The sequence below is a fragment of the Harpia harpyja genome, chromosome 23 (genome assembly GCF_026419915.1).
Source record: "Harpia harpyja isolate bHarHar1 chromosome 23, bHarHar1 primary haplotype, whole genome shotgun sequence".
NCBI lineage: Eukaryota > Metazoa > Chordata > Aves > Accipitriformes > Accipitridae > Harpia > Harpia harpyja.
In genome coordinates this window covers 2,421,433-2,444,259 of record NC_068962.1, presented here as the reverse complement: position 1 = coordinate 2,444,259, position 22,827 = coordinate 2,421,433, and the positions used below count along the sequence as shown (strand labels likewise).

The 22,827-nt window shown below is 43.1% G+C and overlaps 1 protein-coding gene across 1 annotated transcript in view; it reads left to right on the top strand.

Moving 5' to 3' along the window:
- Positions 1-9,550: 9,550 nt before the first annotated feature.
- SLC17A8 (solute carrier family 17 member 8) overlaps positions 9,551-22,827 on the top strand; it is a 30,578-nt gene continuing 17,301 nt past the window's right edge. Inside the window, exons 1-3 of the mRNA XM_052774714.1 lie at positions 9,551-10,070; positions 17,024-17,276; positions 20,940-21,058. Of these exons, the coding sequence (XP_052630674.1) occupies positions 9,928-10,070; positions 17,024-17,276; positions 20,940-21,058 (515 nt within the window). The 5' untranslated portion in view covers positions 9,551-9,927. The remainder of the gene's footprint in view (positions 10,071-17,023; positions 17,277-20,939; positions 21,059-22,827) is intronic.

Sequence of the window (22,827 nt, the reverse complement as noted above, 5' to 3'; positions counted from 1 at the left end):
ATTCCTCCCACAGCTGTATCCAGCAAGGGAGTACAGCCTTGTAACATGCCAGCTTTCAGGCAGCAGCAGCAGAAGATAAGAGAGTGAGCTTTCAGTACGGTGGAGACATACTTAATGGCACCCTGCCGAGAAAATGCCTGCCTTAAATTGCTCCGCGGATCCCAGTCCTGATCTGACTTGAATGTCCTTCGCCGCGGTAATGTTCTCTTTGTCTCCTCCCTTTCTGGACGTTGGTAGGATCTGTAACTGTTACCTGTTTCTTAAGCAGGAAAGTCTCAAGTGCTGAAATCCAGATGTTCTGGATTGGTTTGTTGTGGCTTAAAATTGCCAGTGTCATAAACTCATAAATTAGATAACCTAAGACTGGAGATCTTTGCAGTTGATGGTTCTTTGCCTGGAATACTTTGATATTGGCAGCTAATTGTCTCTGCTTCGTCACTTAAATATCTCTAGTCCCCTCTTTAGGTATGTCATACACCGGAGCTTTGGGTTAATCCTTTTGATATCAGTGTAGAGCTGTGTTTCCCTATCAAGTTTGCAGTTGTGAGGAATGCGGCTCAGTTGGTGTAGGAAATGAGCCGTTTGTGAGGAGTTACGCAAAAAATGGTTCATGCGATGTTCTCTTCCTGTTGCCGGACACAAATGCGCTTGTCCGGCGTCTCAGAAGCTGCCTGCGCTCGTGTCACCAGCTGGAGACCGCTGCGGTTGCTCGGTAGATTGGAAAACTGCCTCTTAGGGTGACAGGGTGGGTTCCAATTTGTTGTGCCGAACTTACAAACCAGGAATTCAGAAATAGACTCCTACCCATGCACAAACCCCAGAGCAGCTAAATAAATACTAGTTATTCAAGCTCTAAAATAATTTACTAAGTATTCTAGGCATAAATTTTAGAGTTAAACTATAAACTTTAAAAAAAAAATCTTTCCTTTTTTCCTCTGTAGGACACCTGCCTATGAACAATATTATTACGGCTCTAGAGCAGTTTCTTACTGCAAATTAAGGCAGTCGTGGATGTGGAGCAACTTGGAACTTAGAAATAATAGAGATTTAATGGCCTGCCTATTTCTACTTAGCAATTTTTAAATTTTTTTTTTTGGTCAAGCTTTTTGCTTGCGTCTTAATCATTATTTGGCCTTTTTTAATGGAATTTCTTAAAATGCATCACCTTTTACACAACATTCAGAAGGCTAGGTTTTACACTGTTCTGCAGTAATTAGCCATTCAAATCAAGGATAATCAAAGCAGAAGTTCCATTTGAAACTACATCAATGAAAACCTTATTATCTTTGACCTGAAAACAGAGGGGTTTGGTTTTGGGGCATGAAGTTACTACACAAGCAGCATTTGTTCATGTCTGTCTCAGTGGCTCCTTAATTCTAGCTTAAGGCTATGGTTTGTAAGAGTAAACAAAAAAAAAACTTTGAAGAGCTTCCTTTCCTGCAGGTGACTTGAGAACCAGATACCACAAGGAAGGATAACTGGCTTATTTTCCAAACAGAAAAATCAAATACTAGAGAAGAGAACTCAAAAAAATTAGAAAAGAGAAACCAAAAACTAGAAAAGAGATTCCTGCCCCTGCCGTGCTGATAAAATAATCGCTTACCTATGACACCAAAGCTGTAAGTGCTTAGCTGATGTCACAAAAGTGACTTCAAAGAAGCAAAAATGCTAATGAAGTCATCAGATACATCTGTAACTAGAGCAATAAATTTTATCTAAAGAATCTATCCTAACATGGCACCAGATAGATTTATTTATTTTAAAAAATAATTTCTAAAAATAATTGTATCTTGCAACAATCGTATCTTACAAAATCAGAGCAGGAGAATCAGGAAGAATAAAATTACACTAATACGTCATTTTCATACTTTTGTTGTTAAGCAGGAACTTTCAATGTAGCCTTTCCCCAAAAAGCATACTACAAACCCTGGCTTTACTGGGTTACAAGATAGAAAAAATCTGTTTAAAAAATTAAAAATATAATTTAAAATATTTGGAACACACTACATAAAATTTTGATGCCAGCTGTGCTCAAAGCCTCCATCTGTTATATAAAACTAGCAAGAGAAGTAGGTTTTGGTGCGGATTTCTGACTTGAGAGATACTAAATGCCATTTCTGCAGTCTGAATGTTTTCAGTATAAAGTGCTAATGTATTTTCATTGTTATCCCATGCAGGATTAAATTATTGATTAATCCGTTTTTATTTTGGGGCAAGCAGGAAACTCTTTAAAATTAGTTGAGTTTTTTGTAGTTTGTGCGTATATGCTTTATGTTTCCTAAAGAATTCATTGCTTGATTCTTACTGATTGACAACCATTACAAGAAGGATTTGCTGTGAAATACCACCTTTGCATTATACTCACTGCCACATTTTGCAAACCAGAACCGTACAGTCGAAGCTCTTTGATTAAACAAGCACTATAACTATTAGTTAAGCTTATCGGATCATTAACTGGCTGCTGGGTAGGAGGTGTTTCCTTATTCTTTTCATGACATAGATAGTACAAAGCCTTGATTTTCTGCACATTGGAGAAATTAAATAAGTGGAGGTCTCTTTGCACATAATTGCCAGCTTAACTGAGCTCAGTCCCACGTACTGCACTTATTCCATCAGAATTTTTCTTGGGACTCTGTGCCTGCTACTTTCCCAGACCCTTTCTGGCACAGCCATCTCTTGCAGCTCCTCTCGCTTCCATTTTCTTTCCTACATCAATGCCCACAGGCAGCGCATGGCTGTGTAAAATCGTAGAAGGGCAACGAAAATCAGAGGGCTCCGACAGATTTTTTTTTTTTTTTTTTTTTTTTTTTTCCCTCCTGGTGGTACTTGGTCAGAGAAAGCTGAATTTGAGACAGTGGCAGCCTGAACTTTGTGCCTGTTGCTCTTCAGCTGGAGATGGTTGCTTTGCCGTCAGGGGCTGCAGAAGGGACCCTAACGTGCGGCTCTGCATCTCTGCTCGACGGTCCAGCTCTGGCCAGCGGCCGGCCTGGGCGATAGAGGTGGCTGATGAGAGGGCACGTGTCTCCTTTGCTACCCGTTCTACGGGCAGCGTGAGACCGAGGGAGAAATGTTAAAAGCAGCTGCAGGTAAGGGAGTGATCCAGAGGATTACCGAATCCAGATCCCGGAGTGATACAGCAACCGTTCAGAGCAGAGAAGTGGATTTCAGGGAAGGGCTGGGAAAAAAAAAAAAAAAGAAGAAAGGAGAGTGGAAACTGTCATCTGCCAAAATGACAGGGCGTGCAGTGCCGGCCCCGTAGGCATGGACCTGTTTTCTTTGAGATAGGGCCCCCCGCCCACCCCATCGGTTCAAATTCCGAAATTGCCTGTGCGGAGGGTGCTGGCTGCCGCTGTCTCATCAAAGAGCTTAACTGGGCCTGACTGCTGCTGCTGCCGGGCGGCTGCTGGGGCTCAGGTTTAATTTAGCCATAACACACTTACGGGAACGTTTCGTTCCTGTGTGTTTGTTTTTGTTGGAAATGACTACTTGGTTAGATTGAATGGCTGTGATTAGAAAGTTGAATAAATTACTCTCTTTTTTTTTTTTCCCACCTGTTTTGCTGTAGCAGGCATTTTCTGGTGAAAGGTAGGTAAAATATTCAGTGTAGAAAACTACATAGAGGTTAGATTAATAAAAAAAAAAAGAACTTTATTAAACCTGTGTGTTTTAAAACAAATTTATTTGAACAAAAGTATTAGTAACTACAAGCACTGTCCTGAACTGTGCATTACTGGTCACCGTGTCCTTCAAGATGCCACAGCTGTTGAATTGCATTTTTCTTCAGTTCTTTTTTATGCATGCATTGTAAGGGACGAGCAGGTTTTGCTTCTTTAGTGTTGCTCAGTTTCTTAACTTTGAAAAACTAATGCTTTAAAATGGAAATAGAACTGATATCCTTTCTACACTTTCAAAAAAAGGTGCAACTGGTGCTAGGTGCTTAGCCAGTGATTTTCGCTAGCTTAGCAATATGAATATCTGTAAAAGTCTGGCAAAACCGTGTTTTTTGAATTTTCTAATTTATAGATTGTAAGAGATGACATACTTAGTCACTGATACAGGTTGTCCAGATTTAAAATATTAAACAGACTTATTTTGCTCAATGAAACAAAAAGTTGACTTACCAGTTTAAGCTGTGTCTCTCTCTATGCCGTAATCAATTTTTTTAGTGAGAAGGGGCTACATGAAAGGTATTCTGGAACTTATTTTATTCTAATATAAATAAGCGTTACCTGCAGTTCAGCATAAACACAACTCCCCCTCCCAAGGAAACTGTAGCATATGTGGATTTTCGGCTCTGTTTTTAAGATGAATGTGAGTGCTCAGTCATCCTTCTCCCTCGTTCCCACTCAGCCCTTTCCAACTTTGAACCTATTGCCCACTTCCAACCCTTGTTTGATGAGAGTGTGATTAAAATACTAAAGGTAAGGAATTCATGTAAGTTTTATGGGAACCATTGGCTCATTAGAGCGGCCAACTTTGCACTTCAAGTGAGAGAAGGGCTGTAGTGTGAGATAGCTCCTATTAGAGACCAGAAAATTCATGTAAGGGAGAGCCCCAGGAAGGCAGGTTTTCTAAATTCTGATCTTCACATAGTAGCTGGTTTGGATATTTACTTACATATTCCACAGGTCTTTCAACAGTATTTGAAAGGAAAGAATTTTTTCATTAACTTCTATCATGATGTTTTCTTTGAAAGAGTTCAGATCTGGCATTAGAGGAACACAAGGAACTGGTATAATGGTATAATTTGGTGAATCAATCCAGTGAGAGACTGTACTCACAAATTGGGTATCACCACAGATAGTTTTGAATAGCATGTATGCATGTGCTGGCATAGATTATCTGTTCAACATGGAGAGAGGACAGTACCAAAAACTATTCCCCTTTAAAATCTATTTTCCTAGTAAGGGCAGAAGGGAAACCAGAAAAATTTGAAGAGATAGAATGACCTGTTGAGTAACATGTAACAAAAAGATTTCTAAAAACATCAAAGCAGTTCCTTGCTGATAGTGACAGGCTGTAAAAGGCGGCAAGAGATCTTAACTTCCAAAACGATCTGTAAAATACAATAAAACTACCATAAGGTGTCACTATAACCCAAGCAACTCCCAAATAAACCGCAAACATTACAGACATGTTCTTAGCCGGCTACAAGGCTTTCCTTATACTGCTTTGTGAAAGTACAAAGGACCTGTTTTTAAATAGCAGAGTATTTCTGTATGCACAGAAATAATCATATACAATACACCAGCTTTATATTTTCCTTTTTTTTTTTTTTTTTTTGCCTGGAAGGTGTATTGTCACCCTTTCTTAGCATTTAGACCTATTCACTTTTGGGAGAGCAGTGAAGAGTGCAGTTAGCCACAAAAATATCAGACTTAGGAAACTACATTTTACACAGTGGTTGTTGGCTCTATATACAGAAGGGGTTTTTTGCCTTAGAGAGGGCTTCTGTTGAAGAAGTTCATGCTTAATATATTTACTTGTATGAAGTGGAAAATAAAAAAAAGTTTTCTAGCATTAAATATATCTGTAGTAGTTAGTGCAATGATGTGGGAGCTCTGCCCTTTTGAGGGGAAACAGATGTACTTCACATAATAGCTTTCCACACAGAAATGCTTTAAAAAGCCCTCCTACTTACTGTGTAAGGTGTAATTAATTACCATTTAATTAGCAGTTTCCAGGAAGGAAAACTATAAATAAGAATTCCTATTTCCATTATTGTTTTATTTGTTGTTAGCATCCCAGGAGCCTCTGTTTTTATTTCTTGTCCAACTGTGATCAATTTGCTTTCCTATCAGCTACCTGATCAGGAAGCAGAAACTAGAAACTAAAGATGAATTTTTTAACCATTTGAAATTAATGCCGGTTTTGCCACAGACATCAGGGAAACAAACATAGCATCTGAAAAATTGATTTGGGCTGACTCAACACAGCATTTAGACATGGCAGGAAAGGACTCAGTTCTCATATATGGTAAAATAGAGATCAGAATCCGTCTTCATTTATGGAGGAAAAGTGCAGATGTTGTAAAGCCACAGATTTCAAACCTTGAAGGACCATTTTGATCATTTAATCCAAACCCTTGTATAACATGGGGTCCCAGATCACCCCTTTCATCTTTGACATCAGATGCTGTAGATCTCAAAAGCTGGGTTTATCTCCATATTGGCTCTAAAATACAGTTTTAATACAGCCTTACTAGAGGTCTTTGGGGGATATGAGTCTGTAGTTTCAGCAGTAGCTACAAGTTGAATGAGCCAGAAGTAGATTTAATTTTGCAAAATGTTTCTTTGCAAGTGCAGGCCTAATCATGCTGTGTCTTGGACTTAGATTCCAGCTTGCAAGCAGCAGACTTACAATGATATGGTATAACACAATGTGTTTTAAGAAGGTCTGAGACAAGGAGAATCACAATGGGGGTAATTTAATTTTTGCAAAAGAAAATTAAGGCATAGGGTTAAAACAGGAAAGGAAAAAGTAGGAACAATGAGAGCTGGGTCCATAAGGGCTATCATGTTAGGTCTTGTTAAAGAAAAGAGATTTCTTCAGCCGATGCTCCAAAACACGTACTGGGATTAATCGCATCGGGATTGCCATGGCCTCATCCAGCCCATCCTTGCTGGGAGCCGGGTGGTGTCCCAGTGGATGGTGCCCCAGCAGGAGCCGGGCGCTGCGAAGCTGCGGTGACACTCTCTGCAGCAGCGTTTTGGAGTCCAGGCGTTTTACTGCTCCTGCCGAGCAGCCTCCCTGCACAGAAGCAAGAGTGAGAAAACCCTTTTCTTTAAGGCTTAGGGAGCGGGTCAGTGAATTTCAAAAGGGGCCACGGCTGCAGAACTGCAGAACTGCAGGCAGTGGAAGGATCGCAAAGCGTAAAGAGGAGGGAGAGGTGAAACCTCTGTGAGAAATGTACAGTTCTGCTAGTGGGGAGGTGGGCAATATTGCTCATGTGAGCCCCTCCATCCATGAGGCGAACGTGCCAGCCAGGACGCCTCTCTGAGCGAGCCGCTTGAAGCGTTCCCAAATGCACGAAGGACAGACTTAAGGCTTCCGTGCTAAATGCCATTAGAGAACGTGTGGATAAGTGAAAAAAGCGCTAAATTTGAAGCATAGCTTCTTCCTTGTGCCTGCTCTGTGCTCTCTTTAACTGAAGCAGGAGCAGAAGTCCAGAAAGAAGGGCAAACTGAAAACCTGGGTTCCACAGCTGCTGGGAGGTATGGGGGTGTGAACACCACTTCCCAACCCGAGCCCCAGTCTTCCAAGGTGAATTCCTTGCACTGGGATTTGCACCGTTTCCAGTTTGGAGCTGGGCTCTCACGTGGTTTCAAGCGTTCAGCTGCCTTAAGAGCGCTCAGAAAACTATCCCAAATGCTAGCAAATACACGTTTGTTTAAATGGAAGACAATTTCCTCGTGTACTTCTACGTGTATACATCCCTAAAAGCATACCTACGTCTGATGTCTGGCAGTTAGCCTGCGAGAGTTCGTTTTCCGTGTGCCCTCTGAAAATGGGAAACGCTGTTTTCCTGCACGCGTGCGATTGCGTTGGGCTTGTGCTCCCTCCCGCAGCGGCGACCTTGCTGCTCGGGCTGTCGGCACGTCCCGACGGGACAGGGTGCACCGGGGCCAGGCGTCGGGAGTGGGAAACCGGGAGGAATCGCCTCCTCTTGCTCAGCTGTGGAGATGGCCAGATTCAAGCCTGAGGAGGAGGAGGAGGAGGAGGAGGAGGAGGTGGTGTAGCTGCTCCCAGGGCAGCAGGACATGCTGCAGGGAGGGTTTACCGGGCGGTCTTTGAGTCGGCAGTGGGAGCAGTTGCTGGTCAACCCAACTAGACAGAAATACACCCAGAGAAGCCCTGCTGCAGGCATACGGGTCCGTAGTGCTGGGAGCTGGCTGGCCCCACGGCCCTAGCCGCACTTACTGCTCGCTGTGGGAGGACCGTCTGCCAGAACAAACGGGGGGGTGAGCTGTGTTGAGCCTGGAGTTTTCCAACAGTGCTCTGCAGCACGTGAATTATTCAAAGATGAGAAAGAACCTGTAACCAGTTCTGCGACAAAAGAGACTCCAGCCAAGCAAAACTTCCTCAGCTCCCAGATATTCCCCTCCTGTCCCTCTCCCTCTCCCTCTTTCTCTCCCTCTCCCTCTCCCTCTCCTCTCCCCTTTATACCAGGAATAAAGGATTTCAGTGCAGGCTGCTTGCCTGCCTCACCTAACGGTGAGGAAATGTTTTCTCCAGTATTCTCTTCCTTGTAGCGGAGCTGGGACAATTGAGACATTTGGTATTTGTATTACGGAGGCACCTAAAACCCAGAGACTGCTGGCCCATGCAAGGAGCCAGGGGAGGGATGGAGGGAGGGCTAGCCCTTGCCCTGCTTTGGCCCAGATTTACATCCCCCTCCATCCTCCTCGCTCCGTTCAATCACCCAAATGAGGAGCCTGTAAGGGAAACCGACTCCGATCTGTTTTGTTTCTCTGGAGGAATCGCTTTCTCGCGTTCCTTTTCCCCTCTCTCTCTCGGCAGAGTCTGGGCAGACCACGCTCTGAACAGAATTGGGGGGGGAAAAACGTGTCCCCCGTGCCTGGGAGGGTAAGGACAAGCGTAGGGCAGGAGGGGGGCCGGGGGCAGAGCAGGAGCCGGGGTTCGTGGGTGGGCAGCTGCCTGCCCTCCTGCCCTCCGCACAGCACCTCGCAGCTGGGACTTTCCAGGGAAACCCAGTTCTTCTGCTGGTGGTGCTGCTGGTGGTGCTGGTGGTGGTGGTCTGACAGGCACCGACATTTAACTGCCCTTGGGAGAGCAAGGGGAACGTGGGAAACACAAAGCTCTCCGTTTTTCTAACAAACTGGAAGGTTTCTGCCTTCCCCTCCGCCCAGGGAACAGGGAAGGGCTGACAGGAGCCCAAAACTAATATGAAATGGGGCTGCTTTTTTTTCCTTTCCTCGTCATCCATAACCCAAACCCAGTAACTGAGGCCTTGCCAAAAGCAGAATTTCTTCATTTGACTCCAGCCAACGCGCAGGCTTGACGAGAGTACTGGCAGGCTGCATTTCCACGAGTGTTTTCATTAAATATTTTCCGCCAAGCTAGGAAAAGTGTGTTGTCATCACAAAGTCACACCGAGTTGGACTGGTTCACCTCTTTCAGCCACTTTGTGTTTCAAAAATGCAATGCTTTTAATTTATAGCCGGTCTTTCATTGCTTATTCAAAGGGCATCGCACCAACACACCTCTGTGTCTGTCTGGGCCCAGAACATCAATAATAAATGACCAGGCTGGGGAAGGCGGCTCTGGGTTCAAACCAGCAGGTTCACTGGGGCAGGGGGGCTCATCGGGGGGGGGGGGGTACTTAGTGAATGGGAACTGTAGCTTGCAATAATTCCCTCCCTGCAGAAAGGACTCGTAAATGTTTAATAAACTTCTTGCCCTTGCCATAGAGGAGGTCTTATTAATGGAGTGGCTTGAGGACAGGTATTGTGTCCGTTACTATAGCACCACCTCGCACGGGATCTGGGAGGGAGGGAGGGAGGGAGGGAGGGAGGAAGGCTCTGAGGATGAGCCCCAGCGAGCCAGCCTGAGGTTGGTCCCTGGAAGAAGCAGCCGTGTCCTGCCCAGGGACCCCGACCCGCGGCAGCCCCCCCAGCCCGGCACCAGCTGCCCCGTACGGGTACCCGACCCGGCACGGATGCTCGGCGGAGCTGCTGCAAGTGCATCGCCAAATGCCCGAGCGCTTCCGAGGGGGGTTCTCTCCAGAGCTCTTCTCGACTGACTTTCTGGCTTTGGAAGATCGGGTTTGATTTTTTTTTTTTTTTTTTTTTTTTTTTTTGTCTTCCATGCGCCTTTCTTGAGCAACTGGTTGTTATTGCAGAGGTCACCGAGGGGACCGGCGCAGGCTCCCCAGTCTGGCATCGGGAACTATGCCAGCAGAAGTGAATGCTTGTTAACATAAGGGATTTCCTGAAGAAGAAAGACAAAATGCCTTTCAAAGGGTTCGGTTCGCTGAAGGAAAGATTTTTTAACCCAGGGAAGGAAGAGGTGAAGAACACCGTTAGTGACTCGCTGGGGAAACTGAGAAGGTAAAATCCAACAGGAAATTCCCAGACAGGTCCATCGGTTCAATTTATTAAAGAGAAACGAAGCATAGAAAAATGTATAAACACAAAACAGAATCTAGAGTTGCGAAATTATTATCTGAGTTCAGATAGTGAGACACCCCTTGCTGCAAGACAGAAGGTGTAAAAGGAGCACTGTTACAACAGCAAGTGACTATAGATGATAGAATATTTATATTAAACAAAAAAAAGGTGAAAATAAGTTATAAAATAGTGTTCTAATATTAAAAAGAGCATGAAAGTGTTTTAATTAAAAACTCTTAAATAATTAAGTGTGAATAATTCTGTGGTTTAGCTTCCATGAGAAAAACTGATGATTTAATGGCAATTAACACTCTCAAATGATGCCACTCTTGAAATTAGACTTAATGTTCCTAAATTACAGGGGTTTTTTTGAAGATCTTGCTCCGAATCAGTAAGAAAAAATGTATTCAGTAGAGATGTGTATGTGTGTGTTTACTGAGACTAGCAAATTAGAAAAGGGAGAAGCAGCTGTTTGCTAGCAAAAAGAGAAAAAAGGTTAAAGATTTTTATCTTAATCTGACAGTTTACAAAACAACAAACTGAAAGATTTTTATTTTTTGAGACATGAAAAGACGATGTAACAAATGACCCATTTCATAAAGGGAAAGAGATTTCTCATTTAAATGGAAGATTATTTCTATTAGTAATGGCCACTGACAATATTTATTTGTCTAATCAATAGATGAGAGCCAGAGGGTTCAGTGGCATTTCTTGCATGCTTGATGTGACGTGTTTAAAATCTTTGTATGGATCAGACCAACATTTTAACTGAATGTATTTTTAGTGATCGAATTGTATTTGCTTTCATATCCATCCCTTTACTTTCTTTGGGGAATGCTGTTTTCGAGATGTAGTTCTTGGCACATCTAAACATGCCTTTGATCACAAGAAAGTGTATAATAATTTACATGTATTATACTACAGCATGTATATACAGGAAAATTAGCATGTACACTTTTAAAGAAGTTGCTAATATGAATTGGTAGATTGCCAGTTACACTATTTCTGTACCATGTGAACAGAGTGTGTGTTCTACACAGTTTCAACTTAACTTTTCTGCATTTACAGTGTTATAGTTGAAGTCAGACATTTTGCTTTTTTTATCTTTATGATATACTACAGTAATTCCAGGGATTCCATTTTTCTTTTAAAATATCAAGTTAAAAGTCATTTATTCAATCATAACTTCTCTTTGCTGTGGGCTCTGCTGGCCAATTTGACCAAATAGACGTAGGGTTTGTATTTAGTGAGTATGTGATGCAGCAGTACACTGGGTTTGCTGTGTGGAAAAGGTATGCAAACTTTAAATTATCCAGATTACTCTTCTCTTGTAGCCGTGTATCAAGGATGTCATGCTGGTTCCTACACAGTTGATCGATAGTACTGGCACCCAACTTCAGTAACATTGCTACTGAATCAAACCAGACCAAATCTGAGTTGAGATACAAGAAAGTTTGCTGGACTTAATTATTTTCTGTTTTAAACATACCTATACCAGTGCCTTTCTTAGATATACTAGCCAGTGGAGGAAATAATCCAAACAATAAAAGTTTTTTTACTATGTCTGCAATCAGATCTAAGTAAGAATTGCTGCAAGCTGAGCAGTCTCTTAGGAAATATGCAGTCATATCTGAAGGTGTCTGTAAGGAATGAAACATGCATATTTTTAACTTGAACTTCATTCTTTACAGTTTAGCCTACAAATGGGAGCATACGCTTCCTTTTTTACGTGATGGTATCTTAGTATATATACCAGCTGCAACCTTGACTTTGCTCTTCATCCAATCCAATTGGCCTTAATATGGTGTAAATCAGCAAAGAATTTGGTTTCTCTTCTAGCATTTGATAGGTGATTAATTATATTAATGTGCATTTAGATTAGGTCTCCAAGTGTGATTTCACTGACTGCTGTGTGTTGATGTGGGATCCAAACTAGCAAAGTGGGTAGAAAAATACCCTTTATCTTTGGTAAATATGACGAGTCTTTGCCTTCCTACCACATTTTCTCTGTCTCGCAAGCAGCAGAGCAGATCCAGAAGTCAGTGTCTGGCAACACCGGCTGCTCCAGAGCCATTGGCCACAGACAAGTTCAAGTGCTAAAGCACAAGCAGCTTTAGCTGCAGAAAACATCCTCACAGGTGTGTAGTGACCTCAAATTATTTTGTGGGTGCTACAAAACAAGAGTCTGCCCACAGGAGCTGAATCCTGGAAGGGAGGCAAGGGACTGAACGGGTGAGACCCGAGAGGCGTCCGTCCTTTAGGCTGTTGCCAGCGGTTTCATTTGTGAGAACTTAGAACACGTTTTAGAAAATGTTTTAGATGTTTTGTGCAAAATAATTTTTTAATGCAAAATGGGGTTTGCTCTTGATTAGTTAAATACAGTGAGGCAGCCAAAAAAAAAAAAATAATTTAGAGGATTCAAGGCTTGGGTGAATGCATATCAGAGCTGGTGCTCTGCAAGCCTTAGAAGTTTCCCGGAAAAGAAAGCTTTTCCCGCAGGCACAAACACTTGGGGTCTTCCGTGAACTTAGTGCAGTCAAAGAAAAATTCATGAACTAAAGAAGAATCTCAGGCTCTGCCTGCTCTGAGGATTTCAGGAGTTTTGGGCCAGCTAACGGCAACTGTGAGCTTACCGATGAAGTGGGAAGTGACTAAGTGGGTTTACAACTCAAAAATGTCACCGTTAATGTGAAAAGTCGTATGGGCCATGTCACACAGCTGCTGTACGTAGTCTGATGTCCCTTGATGAATTAGCCAGCCTAAACTGCTAAAAGCTGCAACTTAAATCTGGGTGATACACCCTTGCATTGGACAGGGCTCCTCCGCTGGATCATAGACTTCGCCCTCTCAAATTTTTCCTTTGCACACAAGTCCGGAGAGTTTAGTGCCCCGCAGACCCGGCAGCACTCTGAACACAACGGGGGGTGTCCGGACTCGGGTGGTTCGCGAGTCGTACAACCGCGTTAGTGCTCCAGCACCGGTGCTGTGCGCCGGCGCTGTGCCGAGGAGAACCTGCGAGGCTGCCCGGGAGTGCAGCACCTGCGAGGTGCAGTCCCATGGTGCGTACGTCTGAGACGCGCCACGGGTTTCACGCGAACACCACGCAAACAACAGGCAGAGAGGTCCCACGCATTGGGCGACTTAAGAGGGGCTTTGCCTGTCCGTACTGGGATTTTGTACCGAGGCACCGGTGGCAGGGTTTGGTACGGAAAATTATCACCTGGGCAAATCCATAGAGAGTTAATGAGATTCTACATGATTGTATCTGGTTTTGGATAAATGATCTTTTTCAATAGTCATTGTGTAGGTTTCCGAAGTTACGCCAGGGTCGTCAGTAATTGTTGGGTGTGATGACTGATGCTGGATTTGTAGGTGTGAGGTTTGAACACTGTGTATGATTGTGCTGCAGCTGCCTGTGAAAGACTGTAATTATCCAGTAAAAGTCGTTCAAGGATGTGCTCTAACACGTGGCAAGTATTGACGTTTGCCCGTTATTGTAAAATCTATGCGTTTTTAATCAAATGAAACGAAATGGTGTGATTCTAGCCCACCTACTTTATCATTTCAAGAAATAACTATTTCCTATGCTAAAATCCCATAAATACAGATTGCTGAATGTATATGTGTTCTAGGGATTTTATTTATTAGTGGTAGGAACTTTGGAAATTTCTTTCGTTCTTCCAAAATTCTGTATATGCCAGACTAGTCATTCAACAAAGAACAGAAATTTTGCATACAGTTATTATGACATTTGGGCACAGAACATGGATGCAGATATCCTCAAATAGCTTAGCTCTTCTTACTTGCCAAGTGTTGTATGTTTGCTGAAAAAAGGAAACAGATTGATGTAAGGACTGAATATTTCCTGTGCTGCAAAATGCTCTCCTGCATTAGTCAGGTAATTAGAGGAGAGCACTGGCTCCGAAGCAGTTTTGTTCTAAATCATTGGTGTACAACAAGTGAAAATTTTCAGTGGCACTACCAAAATATATAGGTCAACTGGAAGATATATTTCTCATCTTTCATGGAGTTGCCATACCTTCATTATGTACCTGGTCAATAAAATAAAGCCAAAAAGCTAGGTCAGACACTGGCTCTGTGAATGTCTGCACTGCTAGTGCTTCATCCCAGCTCCATTTTTGGACTGCTATTGCAAAATAGTTTTCTGCAGGACAAATCTGCTAAAGAGGGGTTAACATTAAGCTTTGGGGGTATGAAATATACTGTGTGGATTTGGGGTCATGGATCAGTCCTCAACTTGCTTTTATTAGTGAGGGGTTGAATACAATAGCAAAACAATTAATTTCTCCGCAGAGGCAATGTTGGCCCACAGCGCTAGTCCTGGCTCACCACTTTGAACAGTGAATTTGGAGCAGACGGATGTTTTCACGCCTATCTGAATTGACAGCCAGCTGAAAATGTCCAGATCAGAACAGATGTTTTGGCTTTGCATGATGTGTCTAATCTTTGCCAGCTGCCCAAAATAATGCACCAATTAAAGCTTAATGTCTCTATTATAAATAGAGAGCCTGGTAAAGGTATAAAAATTTGAGAAATTGTGCTTTGATTTAATTCAATCAATATCTTAGATTATGTTAGAGGAAGACAATTAAATTACTTCTTTTGGTTTGTTAATAACTCTTTTGAGATGACAACAGTTCTAAAAAATAACTAGTCGATTGTCTTTTCACTTCCTGAGGTCTTTATTTTTGATATTTTATTCCATTTACACCTACCTATATTAGCACACAGAGCATGGAATACACGGTGTCTTCTTTTTAAAGTGCCTGACTGCGTTACTCTCTGTACTCTCATTTCACTAACAAACGCTGTTTCCCTGCCAGTGAATCATAAGATCTCAATCACCTTCAATAACACCGCAGTAATATCACATTTCCTGTTTTACCTTGCTTTAACGCAAAGTCTTCCCTCCAGCCTGACAATGAGCTAATGATCTAACTTCGCAGTTAGCACTGATTTGAGCAAGGGATTAAATCAAATAATCCCGGGAGTTCCCTTCTGGCCCAAAACACTCTGACTCTAGTGTTTTTTGGAAATATGAGCTGATGGACTGTAACATGCTTTTTTTCTTTTTGCTAAGACTAAGGCTGAAGTAATGGTTTTATGATGCGATGTAAAAGGAATAATATAGTAAATGATGCACCAGTTAGCCTGTAGCTCTAAAGCCTAGAAATGCTGAGATTTTTTGGTGAAACTGCATAGTGGAAAGATATATTTAAGTCTACTGGAAGCACCCCAGGAAGCCATACTTACCACCTGTATTTGCAAAACCTTTAGTATAGAGTGCTATCTGTTAGATTATGGGTAATACGTTAGATTTAGAGCAACTGGAGAAAGCTGTGATTAAACCAACACTGTTCTCCCAAAAGACCCAACCAGCTCCTGTGTAGATCAGGTGTAGCCCATCCATGTATGCTCTGTCAACATTTCTTTATAGCCGATTTTTGTACGGGAAACCAAAGTGCGTTAGATTTCAAATACACTCAGCCAGATGTGTGAAAGAAGGAAATAAGTTACTCCTTATCAGCAAAGAGTGAACAAAGTCATTTCATCATCTTAAATGGCAAGCTGGGCTTCCTTTAGATTAAGTAACTGTTCATATTTTCACAGTACTGGGAGTAACTCCATGGCAGGCACAAAAGGAGCTGGATCCTGAGCTCACTGCTTCAGAGCAATGCCAAAACTGAACGGCTTCCTAATGGAGCTGCTGATCAAGGTCTCCCTTAGTAAACAATTAACCTTAAGCTCGTGGGTAGTGTTCAATGGGCTAGCCACGTATTCACAGCTAAGCACATGCTTAAGTCTCAGCATGTCAGAAACCCTGTATTCTGCATTTAAAACAAACGCATGGGAAGTTCGTGTTAGGAAAGGACGTATCTAGCTCCAGTCCAGAGGTGCATGTTCAGTTATTTCTCGCCTCCCTTTTTCTACCAGAGACATCCCTTGGTCCTGCAGCGTCCATGGGACGTTAATAGCTCCAATCAGATTGGGAGACCAGATTAATTTTTAATTGCACTATCATGCAGTTCCAGATTACATAGAAGTGCCATTTTGTTTAATATGAATCTCTCAGCCAGGGTGCTTGTGAGAAAAGGAAAGGCTGAGTACGCAAAGCTGGAGGAGCGGCTGCACTCCCATGTTAGTTGGCAGCTGATGGGCAACCTCTCGCAGGCTGAAATGGCTGGGTACCATTTGCTCCCATCCCGAGTAAATGGGAGAGCCTGCATCCCTGGCACCTTCCCTCCCAGTTCCTCCCAACCGCACTGCCGTTGCCACACCACGTTTGATCCCAGGCAAAGCCCTTTCAGCCTCCGCTGCCGAGGAGTGGTGAATCTACAGCCCGGAAAGTCGCCGTCTTCCTTCAGACCTCATTTCGCATTAAGTATTTTACAGAAAGGGCAACACGTTTGACAATAGGAGTTTCAGGGGTTCGCTTTGAGCAAAACCATGCTTTGTGCTGTATTTGCCCTTTTCTTGGAACCTACTGCCAGCTCTGCTTAGTGGATCTAATTAGAAATTACGATTAATTTCTTCGTATGTATATTTTCCTAACAACCAGCAGAATTTATCACAACAGAGCTCAATTTAGCTCACATAATTATGCTCATGAATAGCCTGCGAACATTTTTCCAGCTAGCTGTCCGGCTAGGTAGCTCGGATTTACAAACTTCAGAGGTCGTTCGTGATAAAGTGTAGTCTATGCTAACCTTTCAAAGCCTGCCCAGCATTAACTCATCACACCGCCAAGAGACAAACGCCTTGCAAGGAGATGATTTAGCAGCCGACCGGAGCACGTAACTGCCCATCTACATTTCAGCAAATTTTACCGAGACAATAAGGCGTTTTCATTTTCTCTTTCTTCATCCATTTAGGAAAATCGATGGCACCAACGTCGAGGAGGATCGCATTGAGCTGACGGCAGAGGGCCGGCCCGTGCTGCCAAGCACCCGCAAGCTGGCACCCTGCGACTGCTACTGCTGCGGGCTGCCCAAGCGCTACATCATTGCCATAATGAGCGGTCTGGGCTTCTGCATCTCCTTCGGAATTAGGTGCAACCTGGGTGTTGCCATCGTGGAAATGGTGAACAATAACACTGTTTATGTTAATGGAAAACCAGAGCTGCAGGTGAGAAAACGTCCTCCTTTCACTGTTCTGAGCAGACCCCATTGCAGAATCGTCAAAGTACCGCGTATACGTAGATCAAAAACTGAGGGAGGGAGACACGTGAGTCTCCATTCACACAGATGTGTAGATGCTTTATTCCTGTTTAGGTGTCAAAGTCACATTGAAAATCTGTAAGATCTGACGATATGCAAGGTCATAGAGAATGTAAGCAGCAGAAATGAGAACTGAATCGGCTGGCATGTCTATCAGGTCACTGATCTTTCAGTTATAGACAGATTTTTTTGCAGTGGCAGAAGCTTTTACTATTTACTATCTATCTCTCAGGGAAGTGCGCTCTGATGCTGCTACAGAAGGAATTATTAATTGCTGTATGTAGCGCTGCACTCGCTCTATTCAGATCAGTAGATGACTTTCAAGACCTTAAAGTAGTCACTGGCGATAAGGCAACAGGTTTTTACAGATTATTGACAATGTGGATTTCTGTCTAGAGGTATTCAGAGGTAGGTGCCAAGCTATTTTCAAATTTGCAGTAGATGGCATGTGGTTCGCAGCAGATGCCTACAAACCTTTAACAAAGCACCCAGGAACTGCAGGTTCGATGCATACCTTAGTTTCCCCAGTCCTGCCTTGGTAAATGGCTGTGATATCATATAGTCCCTTTGTGGACTTAATGAACTTGAACCTTTACATTTCCTCTACTTGTTGACTTTTTTTTGGATATATTTTGGAAATTTTTGTCCTAACAAATTATTCACAGCAATATTGACTCTGACCTGATGATTCCCCATGTGCTGAGGTCTAGGGGAAAAGCCACTACAGAAGGACAAAGTATCACGAGACCCTCCCAGGGAACAGAGGCTTCCCCCAGCCCATGGATACCCTTTGTTTGTCAGCACATTCCCTAAAACAAAACACGTCTCCCAGAGAGGCAGATACCTTCTGTCAAGTTTCTAGTGATGAATGAATAGCTGTGCAATTATTCACCCACTTTTCTCCCAGATATTTTGAATTTTGGTAAAGTGCAGAAAGTGTCTATAACAAATTTCCAAAGTTAAAAATACGCCTGCCTGCATGACTCATGGTCATAGGAGCTATTGAGCTGCAAAGACCAGAGACGATGCTTATGATTCTAGAGCTGGGGGTTAAATAAATCTTCCTTCCCTTCCCACATTATGCCATGGCCAGTCCTTCAGTGTTTTTCTCTCCCCTTCCTAGCTATCAAGCAGACTGTTGCTAATCAGACTCAATAAACCCCAGAAAGATTTACCAAAGTGAACGAAGAGTTTCCTAGGGGGGAGCAGCTCTGTGGAAAAGGACCTGGGGGTCCTGGTGGACCACAAGCTCAGTATGAGCGAACAGCGTGCTGCTGCGGCAAAGCAAACCAACAGGATGCTGGGCTGCATCAACAAGGGCATCACCAGCAGAGGTAAAGAAGTCATTATCCCACTCTACTCTGCGCTTGTCAGGCCACACCTGGAATATCGTGTTCAGCTTTGGTCCCCGCTATACAAAAAAGATGTGGAGAGGCTGGAGAGGGTCCAGAGAAGGGCCACAGACACGATCAAAGGACCGGGAAGCCTGCCCTTTGAGGAAAGGCTGAGAGAACTGGGTTTGTTCAGCCTTGAGAAAAGAAGGCTTTGGGGAGACCTTATCACCACGTTCCAGGATTTAAAGGGTGGCTACAAAGAAGATGGAGACTCCCTTTCTACAAGGAGTCACGTGGAAAAGATGAGGGGTAATGGGTACAAGTTAATCCTAGGGAGATTCCGACTGGATACAAAAGGAAAATTTTTCACAATGAGAACGATCACCCACTGGATAATCTCCCCAGGGAAGTGGTGGATTCCCCAGGATCGGACACTTTTAAGATTCAGCTGGACAGGGTGCTGGGCCATCTTGTCTAGACCGTGCTTTTGCCAAGAAAGGTTGGACCAGATGATCATTGAGGTCCTTTCCGACCTGGTATTCTATGATTCTGTGATTCTAGTTCTTCCTCATCTGCAATCTCCTCTCACCAGCTCCTGCTCCTTAGACTTGCTGCTGAATTTGTATTTATTCAGCCTGATTCCTGTTCCCTGTGATCCCTCGGGGACTTCGTGGTTCTGTACTTCACCCCGGAGCAGGAGGTGCCTGCATAGGCTGGGAAGCTCACAAGAGGTAGTTTGAGGAAATACAGACAAACTCCTCTCACAAATCTCAAATTATTCTGTTTGGGCATGAGCACCTCCTGATACAGGGACTTTTTCCACGTCTCATGGTGTTTCTGCCTTCAGAAATTAACACTACCTAGAAACTAAGCTGGAAATGACTAGTAGAAAATTAGGTATTTAAAACAGAAGTGTAACTCAGCACAGGAAAGTGGGTCTCTTGTCAGAATGCATATTGATGGGGGGGGGAAGCCCTTTAGCCCTCTGTAAACATGTCTGGCTAATTAATGCCTTCTTTCTCCCTGCAGGTCAAATGATGTGCTGTTTTTAAGTTTGCTTGTTTGGGGAAAAAAAAAAACCCAACCAACCTACTGGGGAAAACTGGTTCTTCTTTTTATGTACAGAAAGTAATACAGAAAAAAGAGATGTTGAGGTTTATCACTCTAGTTTTCATTATTTCTGTAGTGTTTTAGTGACAGTTTTACTTCAGAATCTAAAAGACATCTGTGCTGCTTCCTCACGTGATGCTTAGCCGCTTTTCCCTGCTTAGTGATTAGCATAAAAATGATCGTGAATCAAAACATCGTGGTTTCACTTTGCTCCAAAACAGTTCTTCTGAACTGAGGGTTCCAGGAGAAAAAGTTGACGCTGACCTTACATTAGTGTGAATGCACTGAGCCAGGCCCTGTCTGACCTCCCAGAATGGAGGGCAGAAGGGGCACCTTGGGTCACCTTTCTTTTCTTCACCTCCTCTGTGGTTTGCCCTGAGCTTTGGCTATCCCTCCTCTGAACGAGGTATGTCAAAGAGAGCCGTCAGGGAACAGGAATGTTCTTGTTCAGGAAGAGCCTTGAGAAGGCTGAAACTGCTTGGTATCCAAGGATGAGGCGCATGGTGAAAGCATTTCTCTTGGCTGCAGGCATTTCTGGCTAGGAACCATCAATGACCAGCCTGTGGCTGGCCTTCTGTATCCAAATCCAGCCCTACAACTGGCATCACTTTTAATAAAAGATAAACTAGTCAGTTAGCTAGTGTCACCTAATTTGCGTGGATACCATGGATAAGCCTGACCGGGAACCTGATCAACCCAAAGGACCTAAGCAACCTTAGGGAAACCAAGCAGTCTTGGGGAAATGGATATGTCCGTTGAAAGGCATCGCGTCCTTGTTATAACGCTGAGCAGGCTTGAAAACAAAGGTTTCAAGACTAAGCAGCCCCGGGGGAAGCAGTGACGAGTGGCAAAGATGAAGGTCCAGCGTTAGCTGCCTTCTGGCTGAAACCTTTCTCCCTCCTATCCACCTGACTGAAAGCTAAGAGCAAAAGCAGTAATATCTCACGTGGGAATCTGATATCCTTTTGCCTTCACTGGAGGGGGTTTCAAGCTCAGCAACACCAGTCAGCGTAAAGAGGTTGCTTTGATTTGGAGGATGGGGTGACTTCTGTATGACTTCCAAACAGTGGTTATCTTACAATGAGTATGCTTCGTCTTACAGCATTTTTTTTCTGTTTCCTTTACAGAAAGCCCAATTCAACTGGGATCCAGAGACGGTGGGACTCATTCACGGCTCTTTTTTCTGGGGTTACATCGTGACACAAATTCCAGGAGGGTTCATCTCAAACAAATTGGCTGCTAACAGGTAAGAAAACAATAATCAAAAGAATTAAGCTTTACAGCCTGATGACTGGTTTACACTGTTTAAATGATGACTACCGAGAGAGTGAATTAATGTGTTTCAGGAATACACATCTGAAAGTGAACGTGCAGTATTTACGTCTATAACCAAAAATGGGACCAGATTTCCATTCTGGGTCTATTGCTGATTCTCCCAATTTAGCTTGTTTACCTCAAATATTTACACATTTCTTTAAACAATAATGCTTTCTGGAGAGTGTTAGGAAAATCACACCTAATGTTTCAGACAATAATTGTAGCATTTGTCTTTCAGAAGTTGCCTTAGTGTTTTTTAGCTCAACTTAACACCAAACAAGAATTTTCCAACAAAATTTGACCTTCCTCCTTTAAAAATTCCCTATGGTCTGAAGCTGGGCACGTAGGAATTACAGAACTGTTTATGTTCTGAAGACACAAATCCATCCTCATGCACACAGATATCCTCGCCATGGCTGCATACAGTACTGACTGTCATTAGGATTGCCTAGAATTTCTAATAGAGCCTCATGATTTCCGTTTGGTGAACTCTGAACATCTGTACAGATTTCTTCTATGCTCATTGTGTTTATGAATTTTTTTTAATTCAACTGCTTTTGGAAATGAAAGTAAGAAAAGTAGCTAATTTTGCTAAAGCTAACTTTGGTTTTGGACATGTTCCAGAACTTGGAACATGATCATAAGAGAGAGGCGGATTGTCTGAAGACAGCTGGTTGTGAATGAGATCATGAGATGTGCATGTTAAGGGCGCTTGGGATCTTCAGATAAAATAGATGGTTGGAACTCATTTCATTCTCTGCAAACAAGACATGACTTATCTACAAATGCTTTCAGAATTGGAAAAGGTCTCTAAGACCGGTTATATAGTGTTTTGCCCCAAATCAAAGTACTTTGCATTCTGCAAAGAGCTCTAGGGGTTACAAGGCTTCCTGGGCGTTCTTCCCACCCATATGCCCTGATGGAAATGACTCCAGGACAGAGTCATCCCATAGAATTGCCCAGAAGTTCAGTCCCAACTCCCCTCTGTAACCGAAAGTTACTCAGAGTTCAATTTGCACTGCTTCTTCAACACTACTAACATCCTCAATTATTCATTTCTTTACCACACAAAAGTGCCTAAGCAGAGTATTTTTCCATCTCCTGAATAAGCCAAACAAATTAGCTAAGCTTAATCATTTCCCCAGCCTTTCTAGTCTTGCCACCAGCTTTTGCAGCAGAAGGGCCTCAAAACACAGATGTGCACACTGTTGGCTGAATAATTCAGCATATTATTAGTTTGGCTTTTGTTTCCTTAATTTCCTTGCAAACAGTAAAATCAGCTCTGTTTACACTGCAACTCAATGTATTCTGTCAGCAGACTACTTAGGTATGTGTTGTGCGTGTGCACAGAAAGCTGTATTTCTGTCCCCACGAGAGTTTCAGACTCAATCTAATGCTATATTACAACATCACACTGTAGATTAGACTATCGTAACTGGGTTTAGAAGTAGAATTTGCTGAGGAACAACAATATCCCAAAAGCTGAGCTCAAAGAGAATTTCTGTTTGCAGTAATAGGATTCACAGGTCTGGCTAACTCCATGTTTTTCCTTTATTCCCTGTTTACCCACCCAATTTCAGCTTGGGTAGATTCACAGGGGTGCTGAGTTGCTGTTTCAGAGGGGTTACTTGCTAAGACACAAGGCAGGAAACCAGGAGATTGGGGCCGGTCTGTGAACCCACCACCCCTAGAAAGACA